The 16,369-nt window shown below is 37.3% G+C and overlaps 3 protein-coding genes and 1 long non-coding RNA gene across 5 annotated transcripts in view; 2 read left to right on the top strand and 2 right to left on the bottom strand.

Annotated features, from left to right (window-relative positions):
- Window positions 1–3,551, top strand: part of bark (C-type lectin domain-containing protein bark beetle) — a 95,106-nt gene extending 91,555 nt beyond the window's left edge. For both annotated transcript variants that reach the window (XM_022068687.2, XM_087351754.1), the window contains one exon: window positions 309–3,551. In XM_022068687.2, coding sequence (XP_021924379.2) covers window positions 309–1,109 — 801 coding nt within the window. In that variant the 3' untranslated portion in view covers window positions 1,110–3,551. The remainder of the gene's footprint in view (window positions 1–308) is intronic.
- Window positions 3,552–6,243: 2,692 nt separating this feature from the next.
- On the bottom strand, window positions 6,244–12,420 carry LOC110832065 (uncharacterized). The gene is made up of 4 exons (XM_022068700.2): window positions 11,148–12,420; window positions 9,819–9,896; window positions 7,500–7,562; window positions 6,244–6,399 (listed from the first exon to the last, which is right to left on the bottom strand). Exons 2-4 carry the CDS (start codon window positions 9,885–9,887, stop codon window positions 6,244–6,246), a joined length of 288 nt encoding a protein of 95 aa, XP_021924392.2. The 5' UTR covers window positions 9,888–9,896; window positions 11,148–12,420.
- A 448-nt stretch (window positions 12,421–12,868) lies between these two features.
- Window positions 12,869–13,889, bottom strand: LOC110832067 (uncharacterized). The gene is made up of 3 exons (XM_087351759.1): window positions 13,765–13,889; window positions 13,171–13,507; window positions 12,869–13,038 (listed from the first exon to the last, which is right to left on the bottom strand). The coding sequence occupies exons 2-3, from the start codon at window positions 13,496–13,498 to the stop codon at window positions 12,953–12,955; spliced, it is 414 nt and encodes a 137-aa protein (XP_087207885.1). The 5' UTR covers window positions 13,499–13,507; window positions 13,765–13,889; the 3' UTR covers window positions 12,869–12,952.
- A 185-nt stretch (window positions 13,890–14,074) lies between these two features.
- LOC110832068 (uncharacterized) lies at window positions 14,075–16,369 on the top strand. Its single transcript, XR_002543816.2, has 2 exons — window positions 14,075–14,475; window positions 14,624–16,369. It is a non-coding gene; the product is annotated as an uncharacterized LOC110832068 (long non-coding RNA).

The following is a 16,369-nucleotide window of genomic DNA, read 5'->3' as shown; positions in this document are numbered from 1 at the left end:
CCCCTGCCCAAACTCCAAGCTCGAGGTCCATCCTTCTTGGCTGTCATCAATACATTTGCAGTTTCCCTCCATGTCTGGAGATCTTCTCCTCTGTAACCTTAATGAGTATGTGCCATGCTGTGGTGACAGGCGGCCCATATAACTTGGAATGACCATTCATATTTAAAAAAGAAATATGTTTGTAACACATACCGTCCTCTGTCCTTCTGTAAGACACACATATACAAGTCCTTATTTCTTTGGTATACCTTTATAAGTCTTTATTTGTCTTGCTCGATGGATGATTTGTTTAACTGATGTGGTTGCAGAGTCAGCGATCCAGCCCTACCCTTACGAAGGGATCAGACTACAAGAAAATGATGAATGGTAGCTTTGATTCAATGGATAAATCTCAGTTTAATTCATCAGTTGAAGATAGCCATAGTTATGACATATATGAGGCTCACAATCCCAATTCTGCAGCTCGAAACATCAATGGTTACACGGCCAACTTTGGTGCCAAGTCAACTGACGAAGCTTTGAATCCCAACTTTGACCTTGCCTACAGGAATGAAGGTTTCAAGGACACGTCAACTTTTGCTTCATCTCATGACAACTGGCAGCCTTCAACGAATATAAGTGAATACAATGACGATGACAACACAAGTCCTGATTACATCCACAATTCCTCAACTCTTCCACTGGACACTAGCCTGGCTATGACTGATTTCACTTTCATGGTGAAGCAGGGATCAGATTATAGTGGTCAGGCAAGATATCAGGCCCAGGAGACAAGTTACAGTGAACCACCAGAACCACCACTACCATTAGATGATAGTTTTCAACCTGACGGAGAGTACCCATTGCTCCAACCTGAACCACCTGCTGAATATCACTTTAATTACGATCCTGGAAGGACCAGTCTTTTAGAAACAGATATAGATAGTGAACCAGTAGAGAGACCTAAAAGTCAAGCAATACTAGAGACTAATTTAGGGGAACAACAGCCTCTGCCTGTCCGTTCAAAGAGTGAAGTTTTGCTAGAAACAAACTTAGATGATTATGCTCCTGTTCAGGGACCTCCATCATTTAACAGAAGTAAGAGCCAACCGTTAGAGACTGCAATGTAAAATTTAACAACTTTTGCTTTCAGCAAATTGGTGAAGATTCTATCCCCTGTGCCAGCCAGTTTCAATATTAACAGATAATGCACAATTTACCATTTGTTTAACCAGTATTATGTAGAATTTTAAATATGTGCTCCTGGACATTACTTTACAAAAGTATCTAAATTAAAAGCCATAAAACAGATGGTTTAGAACTACTGTGACTGACTGCTTCACAACATCTAACTTATACTAATGCTGTTGACAGGTTATGTCAAGTTTCACCAATTCTGTTCTGTAATAAAAACGTTCAACTTCTACATACATAACATTAATGTTGCTCTTTATAACCAAGTTGACTAGCTGTGATGTTAAGGCTCAGTCTTTCTTATCTGGTTTTACTTTGGTGTAGGTTAGTTTCCTGATAGCTGTATAAGAGACAGGTTGAGCATTGGAGCTCTATCATGATTTTAGCAAGTGTAAAACAATCAGTTATAAAACACAAGGTGAAACTGCACAGCCAAACAAGTTGGTCACAGTCTAGTTTTGTAACAGAAAAAAAAACTTGTATAGGACTACATCGGTAAATCTGAAGGCAATTATTCGTGTTTCTAACCAGATTTATAACTGAACTCTCACTACCTGTCATTCTGCAACAAATGTCTCTGCTTCTTTCTACTACTACTATTCTTATCTTCCCTCACCTCTCCTGCAGATCATAGGGCACCATAAAGCAGTAGAACTCTACTGGATTCCATGTAGTTTGTAAACATAAACTCGAAGGTTCAAAATGTTGCTTTGAATACACTGTTCAACATGCAAGCAAACATATCTCCATATTAACAAGTGATATATTTGTGAGAAGATTACAAATAAGAACACGGACTCTGATAAATATATGTATGTACCTCTTCATGAATTAGTGTGCATTATTCTTTTGTAACATCACTGAATACTGGGAGAGGTGGAGGGGAAGGCCACAGGATACTTTTCAAAGGACATTTGTGGTACTGTATGTTGGGAGCTCAACTGGGAGTAGGAAATTCATGAATATGAAGTGATAGTGTGTACAAAAATAAATTTGCATCAAAGTTTCTGTAGATTAATTTCTTGTAATCACGTGCTACACAAAATGGTTTCTTAGTCATTGCCACAGGATCAAACAGTAAATCTTTATTATATGACATCACAGTGTAATTTTCCTTTTCATATAAAACAACCTTAAATTTTATCAGCCATGCATCCTGTCATATGTGGAGTCTAGCTGGTTAAGCATTGCAGTACCATAACGCTAAATCATTAAAGGCTGGAGTAAAAGTCTGGCTTATTTATTAGGACTATTTTACAGACTTATCATCATTTCATATATCGGAATCTTATACTAATTACTCCTTACATCAGATATTTTCAGTGTTGGAAGGTTTAAATTTGAAAAATTTGGTATTAGCTGTATTGGCCTTACTTCTAGGTACAGTGAAAATCGGGTAATACTTAAGGTACTATGAATGTTATACTAGATGGCTTTCATAATAGAAATCAAGTAAAATTTATTTTATGTAATACTAAATGACCTAATTCATGGTACAAAGACTTCATAGAACAATTAACGGTTATTTTGTTTCTCAAAAAAGTCTTGCTTTTACATAACTCAAATGTGCATCACTGTGTCCACAAACACACACTGTTAGACATCCTGAGCTATTGAATCTTGTCTGCATCTTCAAATTCTATTTAATATTCATCTTAATATTATCATCCCATTTATGCTTAGGTCTCCTAAGTGGTCTAATACTTAAGGGTTTCTTACAACGTTGTGTGAATGTCTTATTACCTCCATATATGCTACATACCCCATTCATATAATTTTTCTTGATTTTATAGCCCTAACAGTATTAAATGAAGTGTACAAATTATGCAGCTATTCAATATATACATTTCTGAATGTATGAAAATATTTCTATTTTAAGTGATTTTAGATTTTCTTGTTGTGAACCAGTCTTATTACCATATATTGGATGGCAGATCATTAATTGTTACATTATATTCTGTCTCTTTAAATTGACAAATGTTATTAGTGCCTTTATCAGAAGCATGAACATAACAGTGGAGAAGTGAATTTGATCTCAGTTTTTCAACTAGTATGGAGAGCAGGATTATAGTGAACCACTGCCACTTGCAACAGACATGATGTATAACTATGTAAAATATGAGACATTTCATTAGAGAAATGATACATAATGTGTGAAATTGAATTTATAATTCTTGTTATGTAGTGATGAATGCTTGAAAGTGAGCCATGTTAATGCCTGCCATGTGCAGCTGAAATGATTGTTGTAATTGTGTTGAACCAAGTGATTGAGATTTATGCATATTTCTTGATTGTATAATGTTTTATATATAAAGAACAGTGTTTGTATTTTAATGTGAATGAATCAAACATAATGAATTACATTTATACATTTGTTATTCCAGTGTTATAATTTAATTAATATTGTCTTACTATTACTCAGGTCTCAAAAATGTGTTATAAAGTTCATGTACTTAGCCTACTGGGTTTTCTGGATGAGCCAGCATAGCTCAATGAGTATAGTTACTGTCTACGGACTGGATGACAACCAGGGTTCGATCCCCAATGGGGACAGAGGATTTTTTTCTCTAGCCTCTGCATCCAGACCAGTTGTGGGGCCCACCCAGCCTCCTATCCAATGGGTACTGGGGGACCTTTCCCAGGGTTAAAGTGCAGCCAAGGCATGATACTGACCACTCACCCCCATCTAATGCTGAGGTCAAGAATGAGTAGAAGCTGTACACTCTCTCCCCCCAAGCGCCTATATGGTGTATAGTGGGATAGCAACTTCTTTTTTTTTTTACTGAGTTTTCTCGTCATAAACATGTCATGTAACATGATACAAATATGCTGTTCTTATGTAAACTCATGTCTGAATACTAATTTATAATAATGATTTATTCATGTGTTATTTACTAACACTACACTGCCTGAACAAAAGAATCCGGACACCTACGCGAAACTGTCCTCTAAGTGTCCCTCGGATTTACTGCCCAGTAGTGGACATTAATGCGGGGTGGGCCAACCCTCGGCATTCATCACAGCTCTAACTCTGCGGGGGAGACTGTCTACCAGGTGTTGGAACGTCGCCGGGGAATGGCCGACCATTCTTCCTGCAACGCTGTAGCAAGCATAGTTAGTGATGTGGGTCATTGGGGTCTGGTGCGCAGTCGCCTTTCTAGTTCATCCCAGAGGTGTTCAATAGGATTGAGATCGGGGCTCTGGGCTGGCCAGTCCATTTCCGGAACCTTATTGTCCACAAAACACTCACGAACAGACCCTGCTTTATGGCAGGGAGCATTGTCATGCTTAAACACACAGTTATCATCTCCGAACTGGTCTTCTACCGTAGACAACACGCAGCTGGTCAAAATGTCCTTATATCCTTCCGCCTGTAACGTGCTCTGTAGTATTACGAGAGGACCAAGTCCCTTCCATGAAAAACGCCCCCACATTGTCACCCCACCTCCGTCGAATTTCACTGTGGGCACTATACAGGCCGGCATGTAGCGTTCACCTAGCATTCGCCACACCCAAACCCTCCCATCGGACTGCCACATGGTATAGCGTGATTCATCACTCCAAATCACGCGTCTCCAGTAGTCCACAACCCACTCTTTACACCAATGAACGCTGCACTTAGCGTTCACAGGCAACCAATAACCATACCACATTCCAAGTTACTGAGCTCCCTTGCTGCACCCATTCTGTCGGTATCGCGTAGAACTGAACAACATCGAGCCCTCTGCCTCCTTTTATAGCAGCAGTGGTGGTCGTAGTGATATCTAGACTCGGGTTTACGTTTACAGAGAGGTGTCCGGATACTTTTGATCAGGCAGTGTATATTAACTGGTTATGTAGTGTTGAGTAGTATGATGGATGTGAATGATACACTATAAGACACACAAAAATGAGCAGTTGTGGCCTATTGTAACATTTGTTCCAGCTACATGAAGAAATGGAAACCATCAAGAGCTTCAGTCAGTGTAATTTGTGTCAGGAGATACCAAAATATGGAGTGCTGATTACTTGATCATAATGTCTGGTAATTAATTCTGTCAAAATATAATTTGTTAAAACACTAAATTTCACAAAGTATGTCACCTCTGTTTATGATCAGGGCTCTTTTACAAACATTTAATGGCCAGAAATTGACAGTGATATAAGTACAACTGTAAAATAAACTCCCTCTGTATAGTTATCAGTAAACCTTACGTCTGCAGTGCTTATTTTATAGCAGTGTCTTTTGACCATCATAACTATTATTTCCCCTGCATTGTTTCTGTCTTTCAGATCTTCATCACCTCTCAAGATTGATGCAGATTCCAGACAGTGATTTCAGTATAATTTCATTAGCCAGGACTAGAGGTGTAACACCGACCAGTAGTTTGTAATTTCTCAGTAGAGTTGACAGTGATGATTTCAACATCAGCACTGAATATTTCTGGCCTACAAACAAAACATGACATTCTGTACATATCTGTATATTTAATATAAAACTTGTATATTGCTGCATGTACACTGAATGTGAAATCAGAAAAGGGAGGTGGACTACAGGCATGTAGTATATACAGCAAACTGTATTGGGGGATAAGTCCCATGAAATATGGAGTGAAGTACTGTACAAAATTCTCACTGAATCTACACCCATGAAACTAGTTAGGCGAATCAGAATGTGTTTAAGCACAACCTGTAATAAGTCCACACAGGAAAACATTGTCTGCAACATTTCCTATTGAGAATGTTTTGGAACAAGGAGATGCTATTTCAGTTTATCTTTGAATAGGAAGATAGGAAGAAATCAATAAAGCCTGGAATTCACTAGGGCACATCAGCTTCTTGGCTTTAAACATAAATGTCATGAACCAATTTTAATAGTGCTCTTTATATAATTTTCCCCTGCCTATCTCTTTATTCCTCTTAGATAAATATATTTTCCTCAGCACCCTGTGGGTTCTGAAAAAACAGAAAAAAATTAGGTCAAAGTTTAATGTCAAAGACCACAGATGGAAAAATATTTAAACTATTAGGCAGAAGAGAAAATCTGTGTAATGAGGAATAAGTAAGTTTTTTGACAAACCTATATTGAGGTCACTGATTTTTCTCCCAATAATAGGAACAGTAGGGAAAAGTCTTGAGTGTTTCTTTGATGACCTGCTCTAAGTAGTTCATGTTCTGTAGGTCATGTAAAGTTGGAGAGTGACCAGAGTCACCAAATATCTCCTTTAGTTCTGCCATTACTCTCTCCTGAAACACAGGAATCCATACTATAAGATCCGTTTCACATGAAGGTAGCTGAATTATTTTATTGTGGTGGAAGACCTTGATTTATGAACACAAGAGTGACCATTTGTACATATGAATAAAGTCAGTATCTACCATAATATTTCCATCAATGTTATGAATGCTGTCAATTCATAAGAACAAAGCCAGACTCTTGCTTTCTCATTTTTACCTAATGAAACCCATTTATCCTCAAGGAACTCCACTCCCGAATGAGAAAGGCTGTGGCAGAATTGTTGGTGGAAGAACCTCTTCGAAAGTTACTATGTTGAAGGCAGGGATGAAGATGGAATACTAATATGAAAATGCTTATAACTGAAATAGGATTTAGTGGCATAAATTAGGTTGTATTCATGTAAAATACAGTTAATTAGTTGGATATAATGTTAGTGGTATTGAAATGTTAAATATCTCTTCTGTGTTCTACAGTGATAGTCAAGTCAAGGGTGAGACATTATAGTAAAACTACACTACCCAGGATAACTGGAAGCTTTATAGTGAAGTAAGGCCAGGCACAGGGTATTGGAAATAACCAAAAACTTTATTAGGGACAGTGCAGCATCGTGAGAAAGTAGTATGTAAGTTCAGAAATCACTAAAATAATTAATAGTAAATATCCTCTGGTAGAATGTACCATACCATAACCTTGTAAGAATCTGGGAAATAGATTGAGGTGACTTAGACCTAGGTTGTTCCAGTCTGAGCTACCAAAAGAAATAAATATAAGAACTCATTTTTGACATAGCTTAAGAACCATGTATGTATGTAATATTACATACATATATTTTTATTAAATTGCATATGTCCATAAGTTATTTGGATGTTAATAGGATGTGAAATAAGTCAGAATAATACAAGTGCAATTTGTACTGTTATAAAGATATCACATAGTATAATGGTTTACATAAAATACAAATACATCCACCCATTACATTCCATTGATAAATTATACTACCTATTTATAATATATGACAAGAAAACTTTAATGAACATTATGAATTATTTGTAATGTATTCTTATCTGTAAAAAGCTGTACAGTTGCAACACCAGGAACTCAAACTTACCATTGTTTTTAAGCCATTAAACTCCAGTGAAGTCACTACAGCTGTTTCTCTTCTGTCCACATCCTTTACAACACCAAATAACAGAAGTCAGAAGTTAAACAGCACAGACATATATTGCCTATGAGTACGATGGTTTTTGATGGTTTGTTGTTGATCAAGAAAGACAAGAATGCATGTTCTGTGATAAATTCATGTAGTCTCATTGACAACATTCTAACTGTTTCTTGTCTTAAGAGAGAAGATTCCTTCTGGATTTAAGATAATGGTGTTCAGTTTGTCATACATGCTCCAAGCATCAAGATAGGTCAAACAGATAAAATGTTACCAGAATTATTATCCTGAATTGAGAAGGAACATAGGAGTAGTCAATAAATTGTAAAGATTTGTCCAGAATCGGAAGCATCAGGAAGAACAAGACAGGCTTGATGAAAACTATGAAGTTTTAAGGTTAACAAACCACAACTCCTTACTTTGCTCATTTACAAAAACCACCCAGGTATTCAACAGGCACACCAACTTAAATTCAAATTAAATTGAAACATTGAAATTTCATTAAAATACAATTGTTCCATTCAGAACCGCATACACATATATATTTTATTAGAAGGCTCAGCATGATGAAATGTTCATCAGAAGAGAAGGGCAGTGCATGACAAAGAGATACATGTAGCAATGCAACACATTGTGAGAATGTGTGTTAAAGCTCCTTGAAATCAACTGCTGAATAAAACAGTAAAGCAGCTACATGCACCAACCACCATATCTCAAAGTATGAGCCTGGATGGAATTGTGTTGGGCATGATGAATAACTGGTATTCATTTCATGAAGAGAGTGGGAATTTTCTTGTCAACAAAAACCAGGCCAGCTCTGGATCCACCAATTCTCCTAGTCAGTCCTGGAGTTCCTTTTCAAAGGATAAATCACCTGGAGCATAAAGCTGATCACTCACTTCCATCCACTGCTGAGACAGAGTGGATGGAGTGTTACATCCCTTCTTTCAGACATCTTCAAATCATGATACTTATGCAAAGAGAATTTTACATTCATATTGATCTTATGGATGGAAATGAATCACCAATGTCCACTGGGTAAAAAGAAAAATCTCATTGTCCCATTATGTACATAATTTTTAGACAAAAGTTTAAAATGTTTTCTTGGATATTGTTTTAATTATACAAATTTGTTTTTAGAGCTCTCATTGTTCTAAAGGAAATTATCACAGTACAAAATGTTATTTTAAGGTTATAGAGGGACAGAAAAGTCTCAGAGTTTTAAACTCTGTGAATTAGAACACAGATTGATCATCCTACTGTAAACATCTTTTGACAATAATCAACATGATTAGGAAAACAACAAAAGCTGCACTGTTCAACGCCTAGAATGTTTGCTGCAGGTTTGTCATGTCCCTCTGGTATTCTCTCTGTGTGCATTTAACTGAACTAGGTACATGAAAATTTTGCTTTTTTGTTCTCGGCACTACTGGAGAACAACAACATTGATTTCAATGTTAAAGCATATGTCCTCCCCTTTTTGGCTGGAAATAGTGATTTCTCAAATGCAACATGTAGTCTCCAGCATTTGACTGGATGAGTGAATATATTAACGGGTAGTATTTTAAAACACTGTGATATACAAAGATGTTTCATGCACAATACTCCGACTACATAAAAGTGAAGGAGGGTACTTTATGTGAAATTTCGTACATAAAAATATACTGTAAAAATATAGGAATTGAGGAAGAAGTAAACTCTTTTATGACATGAATTAACTGGCAAGTGTAACAGAAAGCAATTATGTAATTCTTCTGAAATATAATAATAGGATGTTTCTAGATCAGTGTTTTGTATAATATATGCAAATAATTACAAATAGCCACATAGTAGGTACTTCTTAATTTTATGCATCAAACACAATTGTGTTCTATTCCTAAAACAAAGCCAGAAAGTTCCTATAAACACAGGGTTGTGAGCCATGCCTCATGGCTCGAAGTGGCCTATCTCCCCTCTCGACGTTCTTTGGAGTCGCTGGCTTCGAGACCCTGATGAGACAGCAGGGCAGACAGTCTGTGTGTGTCTGTCGGGAGTGAACGACTCAAGCAGGAAGGTTGAAGGCAGGTCTGTTTTGGGGGTATGGTTTGACGTGTCTAGTCGTATACCCAACCGGAGACTGAGCCCTGGGGGGCTTGACCGAAAAGTGTCTCTTTGTTCTCTTTATTTCAATGTTTATATAATTTTTATTAAATATACTTTTTTGGTTAATCAGGGGTTCTTTAATTTGTTTTTTTTGGCTTAACCACTACTCTTATCCTACAACCGTACCACCTCCAGGCCTGGGATAATTTGGTTCCAGTCACGAGAGCCGGCAGGGCTCAGTTGCAACCTCTTCATTAGTGAGAACTGGAAGCATCAGTAAATCAAATGAGACAAGTAAAACAGCTTATTAGAAGCACATTCATTTTTGTATCAGCATGTCTGATAAGAGTCCAAAAGCTGCTTTATGTTGCAGGTAAAATGAACAGGAGCTTCACCATGCGTAAACCACACAGTATGTTACATTGCCAGTGGTACAGCCAACAGTATTTTTGGGAATTCTGTTTAAAATGTAAATAAGATGCCCTAAGAGTTGAAACACTAACTCATAAGCTCATATGAGGAGATCACCAGTTATTCCTGTCCAAATATTACTTTTGAACTGATGCTTCATTGCTGCAGCCTATAGCCAGACACTTGTGACCACTTGATTATAAGAGCTTCATCTTGACTTCATTTTACGAGTAGGACACTATTCATATATATAATTCACACAATCAAGAATCACCCGCACTTATATTATCTATTGCAGGAGGTGTCAGGCAATTCATCTGCATTTATTCTTCATATTAATATGTCAAGACACACAATTAATTTCATTGCCTGGCATGTGAAGGCATCTGGACTATGAAAAACTTGGCATCAAGACAAACTCCTTAAGCTAGTATGAAGATGCAATTAAGGCTCACAAGGCTAGAACAATTGCAAAGGCCATGTTTAAGTTGGAGAGGCAGCAACACAGAGTTAGAACTCTTAGCTGTAAGAGACCGTAGACAGTACTGATATTAAGATTTCTGTCTTCTGGGTTGTTGCACTGTGTAGTCTGGTTGATGTTAACCAACGTTTCAGAGGTCATACTGCCTCCGTCATCATCGCCCTGATGACGGAGGCAGTATGACCTCTGAAACGTTGGTTAACATCAACCAGACTACACAGAGCAACAACCCAGAAATCTTCATACTCACTGCTGTGAAAACCTCAAATCTTACATAGTACTGATATTACTGTAATTTCATCAAAACTTTATTCAATTAATTATGCAATAACAGCAGACACTTTGCAGCATAATGACACCATTTGCAATGTCCATTCATTATTACCAACAGCACATCTGTCATAGATTTCACTGCATTTTAGTACCTAATAAGCAGAAAGCCTCCAAATCTTTCTAGAGGGAACAAAGTGTAACACATCATCGTCATATTAAGTTCTTCCATCCAAGAAATATAAACTTTTAACATTTAATTAAAGTTAAAATGATTATAGAGATATCTACTATATACCAATATTAATATCCAAAATACATGATCACTTAAAGCTTCTAACAGGTATACCCACAAAGTCATCTGCTGACAGAATGGTCCTCGATGCATCGTTTTTGGCGGGGGTGGGAAATAAAAACGATGAATACGGGAAAACGATAGTTGCGGGAAAGCATTAAAAATTAAAAAAACTGAATGTTTCTCTTTCAAAGTTACTTCTTTCTACCAAAAAAGTCTTTAATGTACAACTGGTTTGTCGAAACTTTACGTTTTGGGCCAAACAGAGCCCTTTCCACGTTCAAAATGTTTTCCTCGTCACGTTCACTAATATTATGCGCATAAAAGAACGACTTCACTTTTGCCAATGCTTCGGCAAAACTCGGCACAGCTTCGGGCTCTCATTCGTCGTCTTCCTCTTCCTCACCACTCCCGCCCCCTTCGCGGACAATAACAGGAAGAATGGTAATACTATTACTGCCGAACTCAACGAAACGTAGCTGTAGAAGACACTGAACCACTGGAAACGAGAAGAATGAAAAGTGTCGCCCGCCTTTCCTTTGTACTTGTAATAAAAGCATTTGTGAAGAAATTCACAATGCACATGCCATCTGGCATCGCTGGAACGAAATATGAGTGCACCCTAATTAAACTCGTAAAATTTCTGACAATGAGCACCGCCATTCGCTCCAACTATCACCCCTGCACCACTGACCCCTCATTCCAAAAGAATCTGTGCTGCTTGGGCGACATAACAGGTTACCGCTACTGTGTATTCCAAAAACATTGTGCGTCTTTCGGTATTAATTTATCTCAAAACCCAGCATTTTAAATTCTCAGAAACGATCATTGCGGGAAAATTGTGGGCCGGGACTAAGATTTTTGAACGATCGATGCGATAAAACGATAGTTCGAGGAACGATAGAAGCGGGAAAATGTAACATTATTTTATATGGGATGTATCCGGGACCGAACAAAACGGACGATGCATCCGGGAAAACGATAGTTCGGGGAACGATGGATAGAGGTTTCACTGTATTTGATCATTCTATCACATGTTTTGCCTTGTTAACAACACTACAAAATTATAATACAGAAAATCATTTATAAACACAGTACTACATATAACAGAATTAAATCAAGTAGCCATGTTACACATACAATATACACAAACATAAAAATCACATTTTGCCAATTTTTACAAACACATTGCCTGTCACATTTTACTCAACAGATACAGCATGATACTCTGCAAAACAGTTTTTCTTCTCATGGCAGCAAAGAAATACACTGCATGTAGTGCACTTTGAATGTGGTCTTGATTGTATCTTCTTCTTGGAGCACACTTCACATCAACCACGGATTTTTACAAAAATCACAAAATGATTGCCACGGTTTCGTAGCCTGAACTCTTGTTCCAGAGACTCGTTTATCCCCTGATATATATCTAATTTTAGAATGTACCCCCTTTGGTCTCCAATGCACCACAGTTTATAACCCCTCTTTATAGGTTTCATGGGGTTATATTGTTTGATGCTACTCCTCCCCTTGAATAAATTCACTGATTCATCAATGCTAAGTTCCCTTGTCCCTTTGTAAATGTTTGGGAAATTGTCATTCAATGCATTTACCAATGGCCTAATTTTGTAAAGCTTGTCTGTTTTTTTTCCAGTCATTTGTGAATTATCATTCACATGTAAATGCATTAGTATGCTGTCAAATCTATCATGGCTCAGTGCTTTTCTTATCAATGGGATTCCCAAATCTTCACTTGTTGACCAAGAAGGAAGTTTATGGTAACCCATGAGGAAGTTTATGCCCAGAAATGCTAATAGCTCATGTTTTTTAAGATTCAGAGTTTTACCTTTCTGTGTCCCATACAGATTACTCTGAAACAACAATTACAGGTTCTATCACAGTTATCACCACTTCTGTTGCTGTTCCACATGAGGCAAACACTTCTGTAAGCCCTGTGGAAAGAAATGAGATTGTTAGCACACAAATAAAAAGTTCACACACTATGAAAAGAAATAATGGAACAATAGCTAAAGAAAGGACAGATACTCTGATTGTTTCTTGATGATATCAATAATGTACAAAACCTTCATTCATGCTGTAATGTGGAATTTTTGTCTCCAAATCTCTCCATTTCCTATCAATATCAAGAATAGGGGAGGCTGCTGAGGTGGTTGGTAATGGTTCTACATCAACATTTTCAGTGGAATTTCCAGCATCTTCCTCTGCTGCTTCACACACTGCTGCATCTATTTCTTGATCAAAAATTCTGTCAAATGCAACTTCAATAGCAGCATCTTCTTCTTCCTCTTCTATATCAGTATTTTCCTTGTCATCTTCTGGTAAGTCTTCTAATAATATCTCAAAAATATCAATAAATATGGGAGGCAATTGTTCTTTGTTTTGGTCAGACATAATGAAAACCTGTAAAGAGACAGAAATTTCAGTTTTGGTTACAATATATCTTAATATTTTGATAAATCTTCATGCATTATTGAACATTATTTCATAATGAGAGAAAATTATGGATCAGAAGCACATTATTTGAGGTTATGTGTATGATTAACATATGAACCTCCATCCCGCCTGTTGGTACTTCTAAGTACCATACTTTTCACGGTCAGTTGCTTCAAATCAATCATAAATGTTATAATTATGTATATTTATATAAACATACTTACGTCTTTTCAGATAGCTTGCATATCAAACAGTTTCCCTGGAACGAAGAAATAGGTTTTGTAAATGCAGTATGTCGTCCAAGACAATTCTATGAAAACACTCCATGGAATAGAAGGATACAACAGGCTGTGGAACAACACCAACTGCAAATATGAAATATCTTTTCTCCAAATATGGGATACTTGAGAGTACCATTAGGAAATTACAAGGGTAGGATGTATTATATAGTTTCAAAGCCACAAAATACAACATGGAACTTTAAAGTACCGTCAGTCAACAAGACAAAGTAATTTGTGACTGATGTACAAGCATATCCCCTTTGCCCCTTTCTTGGTTACAAGGAAACGAATTTTAATAACCATTTACACAATGTTTCACAGTCAGTTTTTGGAAGTTAAAACTAGTGTTATATAAGCAAGATTATTAAAAAAAAGCATCTTCTGTCCATGTTTGATATATAATGAGAAGAAATGGCATCTGTTCTGATAAATGTATTTTTCCATGGTTCATCAATATTAACTGTGATATATTGTGGTGACAACTGCCGAGCATCTTTGGGCTGCATATTCGCCATCTTTGATAATTTCTTTGAAATTTGTTTTTAGTAGTGATGTGTTTGGTCGTTACAAGTAAATTTTAAGAGGATACATAAGTTAGACCCGAAATGGGATTATTTAAGCTGAAGATTATTGTTTTAGGCGACGCTGGAGTAGGTAAAACAAGGTTCATTACATTGAATTACTGATATGTTATGAATTTATTTGATTTATAATTCAGCTATGAAGTTTCTATTGTCATTGACTCTTTTTTGTTGAAGTATTTGCATTAATGCAGTGCATACAATTTTTTTCTTTATTTTAGTTTTCTACTCCGGTTCATTGATCCAGACTTCGATTTGACCCAACCTATAACAACTGGCAAAACATGATTGGAAGGCAGCAGTTCCATCATTATCAAGCTGCAGCATGAGAAGATTGACTTCAAAATGGCACAGTATTGAACAACGAAAAGCGCAGCAGAAGCAGCATCAACGGTTCTCGTACTGCGGTACAGAAAGGAAATGGAACTTCTACTGTACTATTTTTCCAAAAAAATCTAGATGGCAGACGAAGACATTAATTAGCCCTTAGTCCGTGGCACCTCTTAAGTGAGGAGAGGGTGCGAAGAATCTCCCTGTCATCTACTATTAAAATATACAATTTTTTTTTCTTTATTATAGTTTCCTGCACCGGTTCATTGTTCCAGACTTCGATATACCCACCCTATAACAACTGGAGTTGATATTAGGTCAAAGAATATTTCAGTTTATGGCATACAATTTAAATTGGACATGTGGGTAAATTTATACAAAGCATTTTTCACATTATAATGTCTTTAATATTTCATATAAGAAATATGTGTCTATACAGTAAGAAATGTTTATAATTTACATATATGACATGTCCCCCTCATACCACCGCATGGCGCGTCCTCGGGTTGCGGATAGAGGAACGGCCTCCAGGTATGGAGGTTAGCTGCAAATATATTGAATAAGCCAGTGTTGGACAGCGTTCGAGGGGTGATCCTCCAGCTTGGGGGTTGGGCATAAAAAACCATTGTTGCGAACAACTAACTACGCCTACAACTACAACTACTAAGCCTCGGACCAGGACGGACTCTTTGGCACGACCATGGCGATTGAAAAAGGATATGAGATTTGGAACTTGAAACATTAGGAGTCTCTATAAGGCTGGGGCACCGAAATCAGTGAGTAGGGAATCAGAGAATTATAATTTAGATTTAGTGGCAGTGCAGAAGGGGAGATGGGAAGGCGCAATCCCAGTGGACAATTTCACATTTTTCTATGGAAAGGGGAATGACAGTCATCAGTTAGGGATGTCCCCCCCCCCCCCCCCCCCCCCAATAGCAGAATTAGGGCAGCAGTTAGGAGAATAGAATTTGTTAGTGACAGGTTCATGTTCATGCCCCAACCCACATATGGCAGATAGGAGAGTGGATTTTGTTGGCCCAGGACAGTGTGGCAAGTTGTTAGAGAATAGTGTTTCAGTTTTTAGTATTATGAATTTTTGTATTCATGCTATAAGCCTTGTGACTTGGTGTGCACTATTCCATGAAACATATTTTTCGGGAGGTCTGCCATCAAGCAACAGCTCAGCCAGTCATTCCAAAATTGAGCTTGGTGGGAGCATTGGATTAACTGATGAAGTCATAAAAGAAATTGATGTGCAATCCATAAAGCTACCATCCACAGCCCAAAGTGAAAACAAAGTCTGCTACACCTCCCAGAACCTCACCTGCCTCTGCACATGGAGCATTGAAAGCTAAAATACCTATGCGTGCCATCTCTGAACTAAAACTCGATCTTTTTGTACCCATGATTCAGTTCAATAAAGTAAGTGTCTGTGTGTGATGGCAAAATGGCTACTTTACTTTAATCCACAACATTTTTGGTGCCGAAACTCGGGAACATCCCAAATACCAGTGTTAAACACTCGATGTTAGGAAAACTGTTAAAACATATTTCCGTTGGCTTTGCAAGTTTCTGAAGATGTACAAAGCATTTTGCCAGAAGACCAAAATAAAGAACTTGAGCATTAAATTCCCAAA

Source organism: Zootermopsis nevadensis, unplaced genomic scaffold, assembly GCF_977971745.1.
Source record: "Zootermopsis nevadensis isolate Lab colony 2312 unplaced genomic scaffold, Znev_1.0 Znev_ptg000020l, whole genome shotgun sequence".
Lineage (NCBI taxonomy): Eukaryota > Metazoa > Arthropoda > Insecta > Blattodea > Termopsidae > Zootermopsis > Zootermopsis nevadensis.
Note: the sequence above shows the minus strand (reverse complement) of the source record. Positions and strands in the feature narration are given on the sequence as shown.

Bases quoted from the DNA above. Each gene is read 5' to 3' on its own strand.
- LOC110832065 (XM_022068700.2), bottom strand. From the start codon at position 9,887: ATGAAGAGGTTGCAACTGAGCCCTGCCGGCTCTCGTGACTGGAACCAA. The intron at 7,563-9,818 runs GTACGGTTGTAG...GGTGTTGTAAAG, and splicing joins TTATCCCAGGCCTGGAGGTG to GATGTGGACAGAAGAGAAAC. The intron at 6,400-7,499 runs GTAAGTTTGAGT...CCTGTGTTTCAG, and splicing joins TTAATGGCTTAAAAACAATG to GAGAGAGTAATGGCAGAACT.
- LOC110832067 (XM_087351759.1), bottom strand. From the start codon at position 13,498: ATGTCTGACCAAAACAAAGAACAATTGCCTCCCATATTTATTGATATT. The intron at 13,039-13,170 runs GTTTTGTACATT...TTCTTTCCACAG, and splicing joins ACATTACAGCATGAATGAAG to GGCTTACAGAAGTGTTTGCC.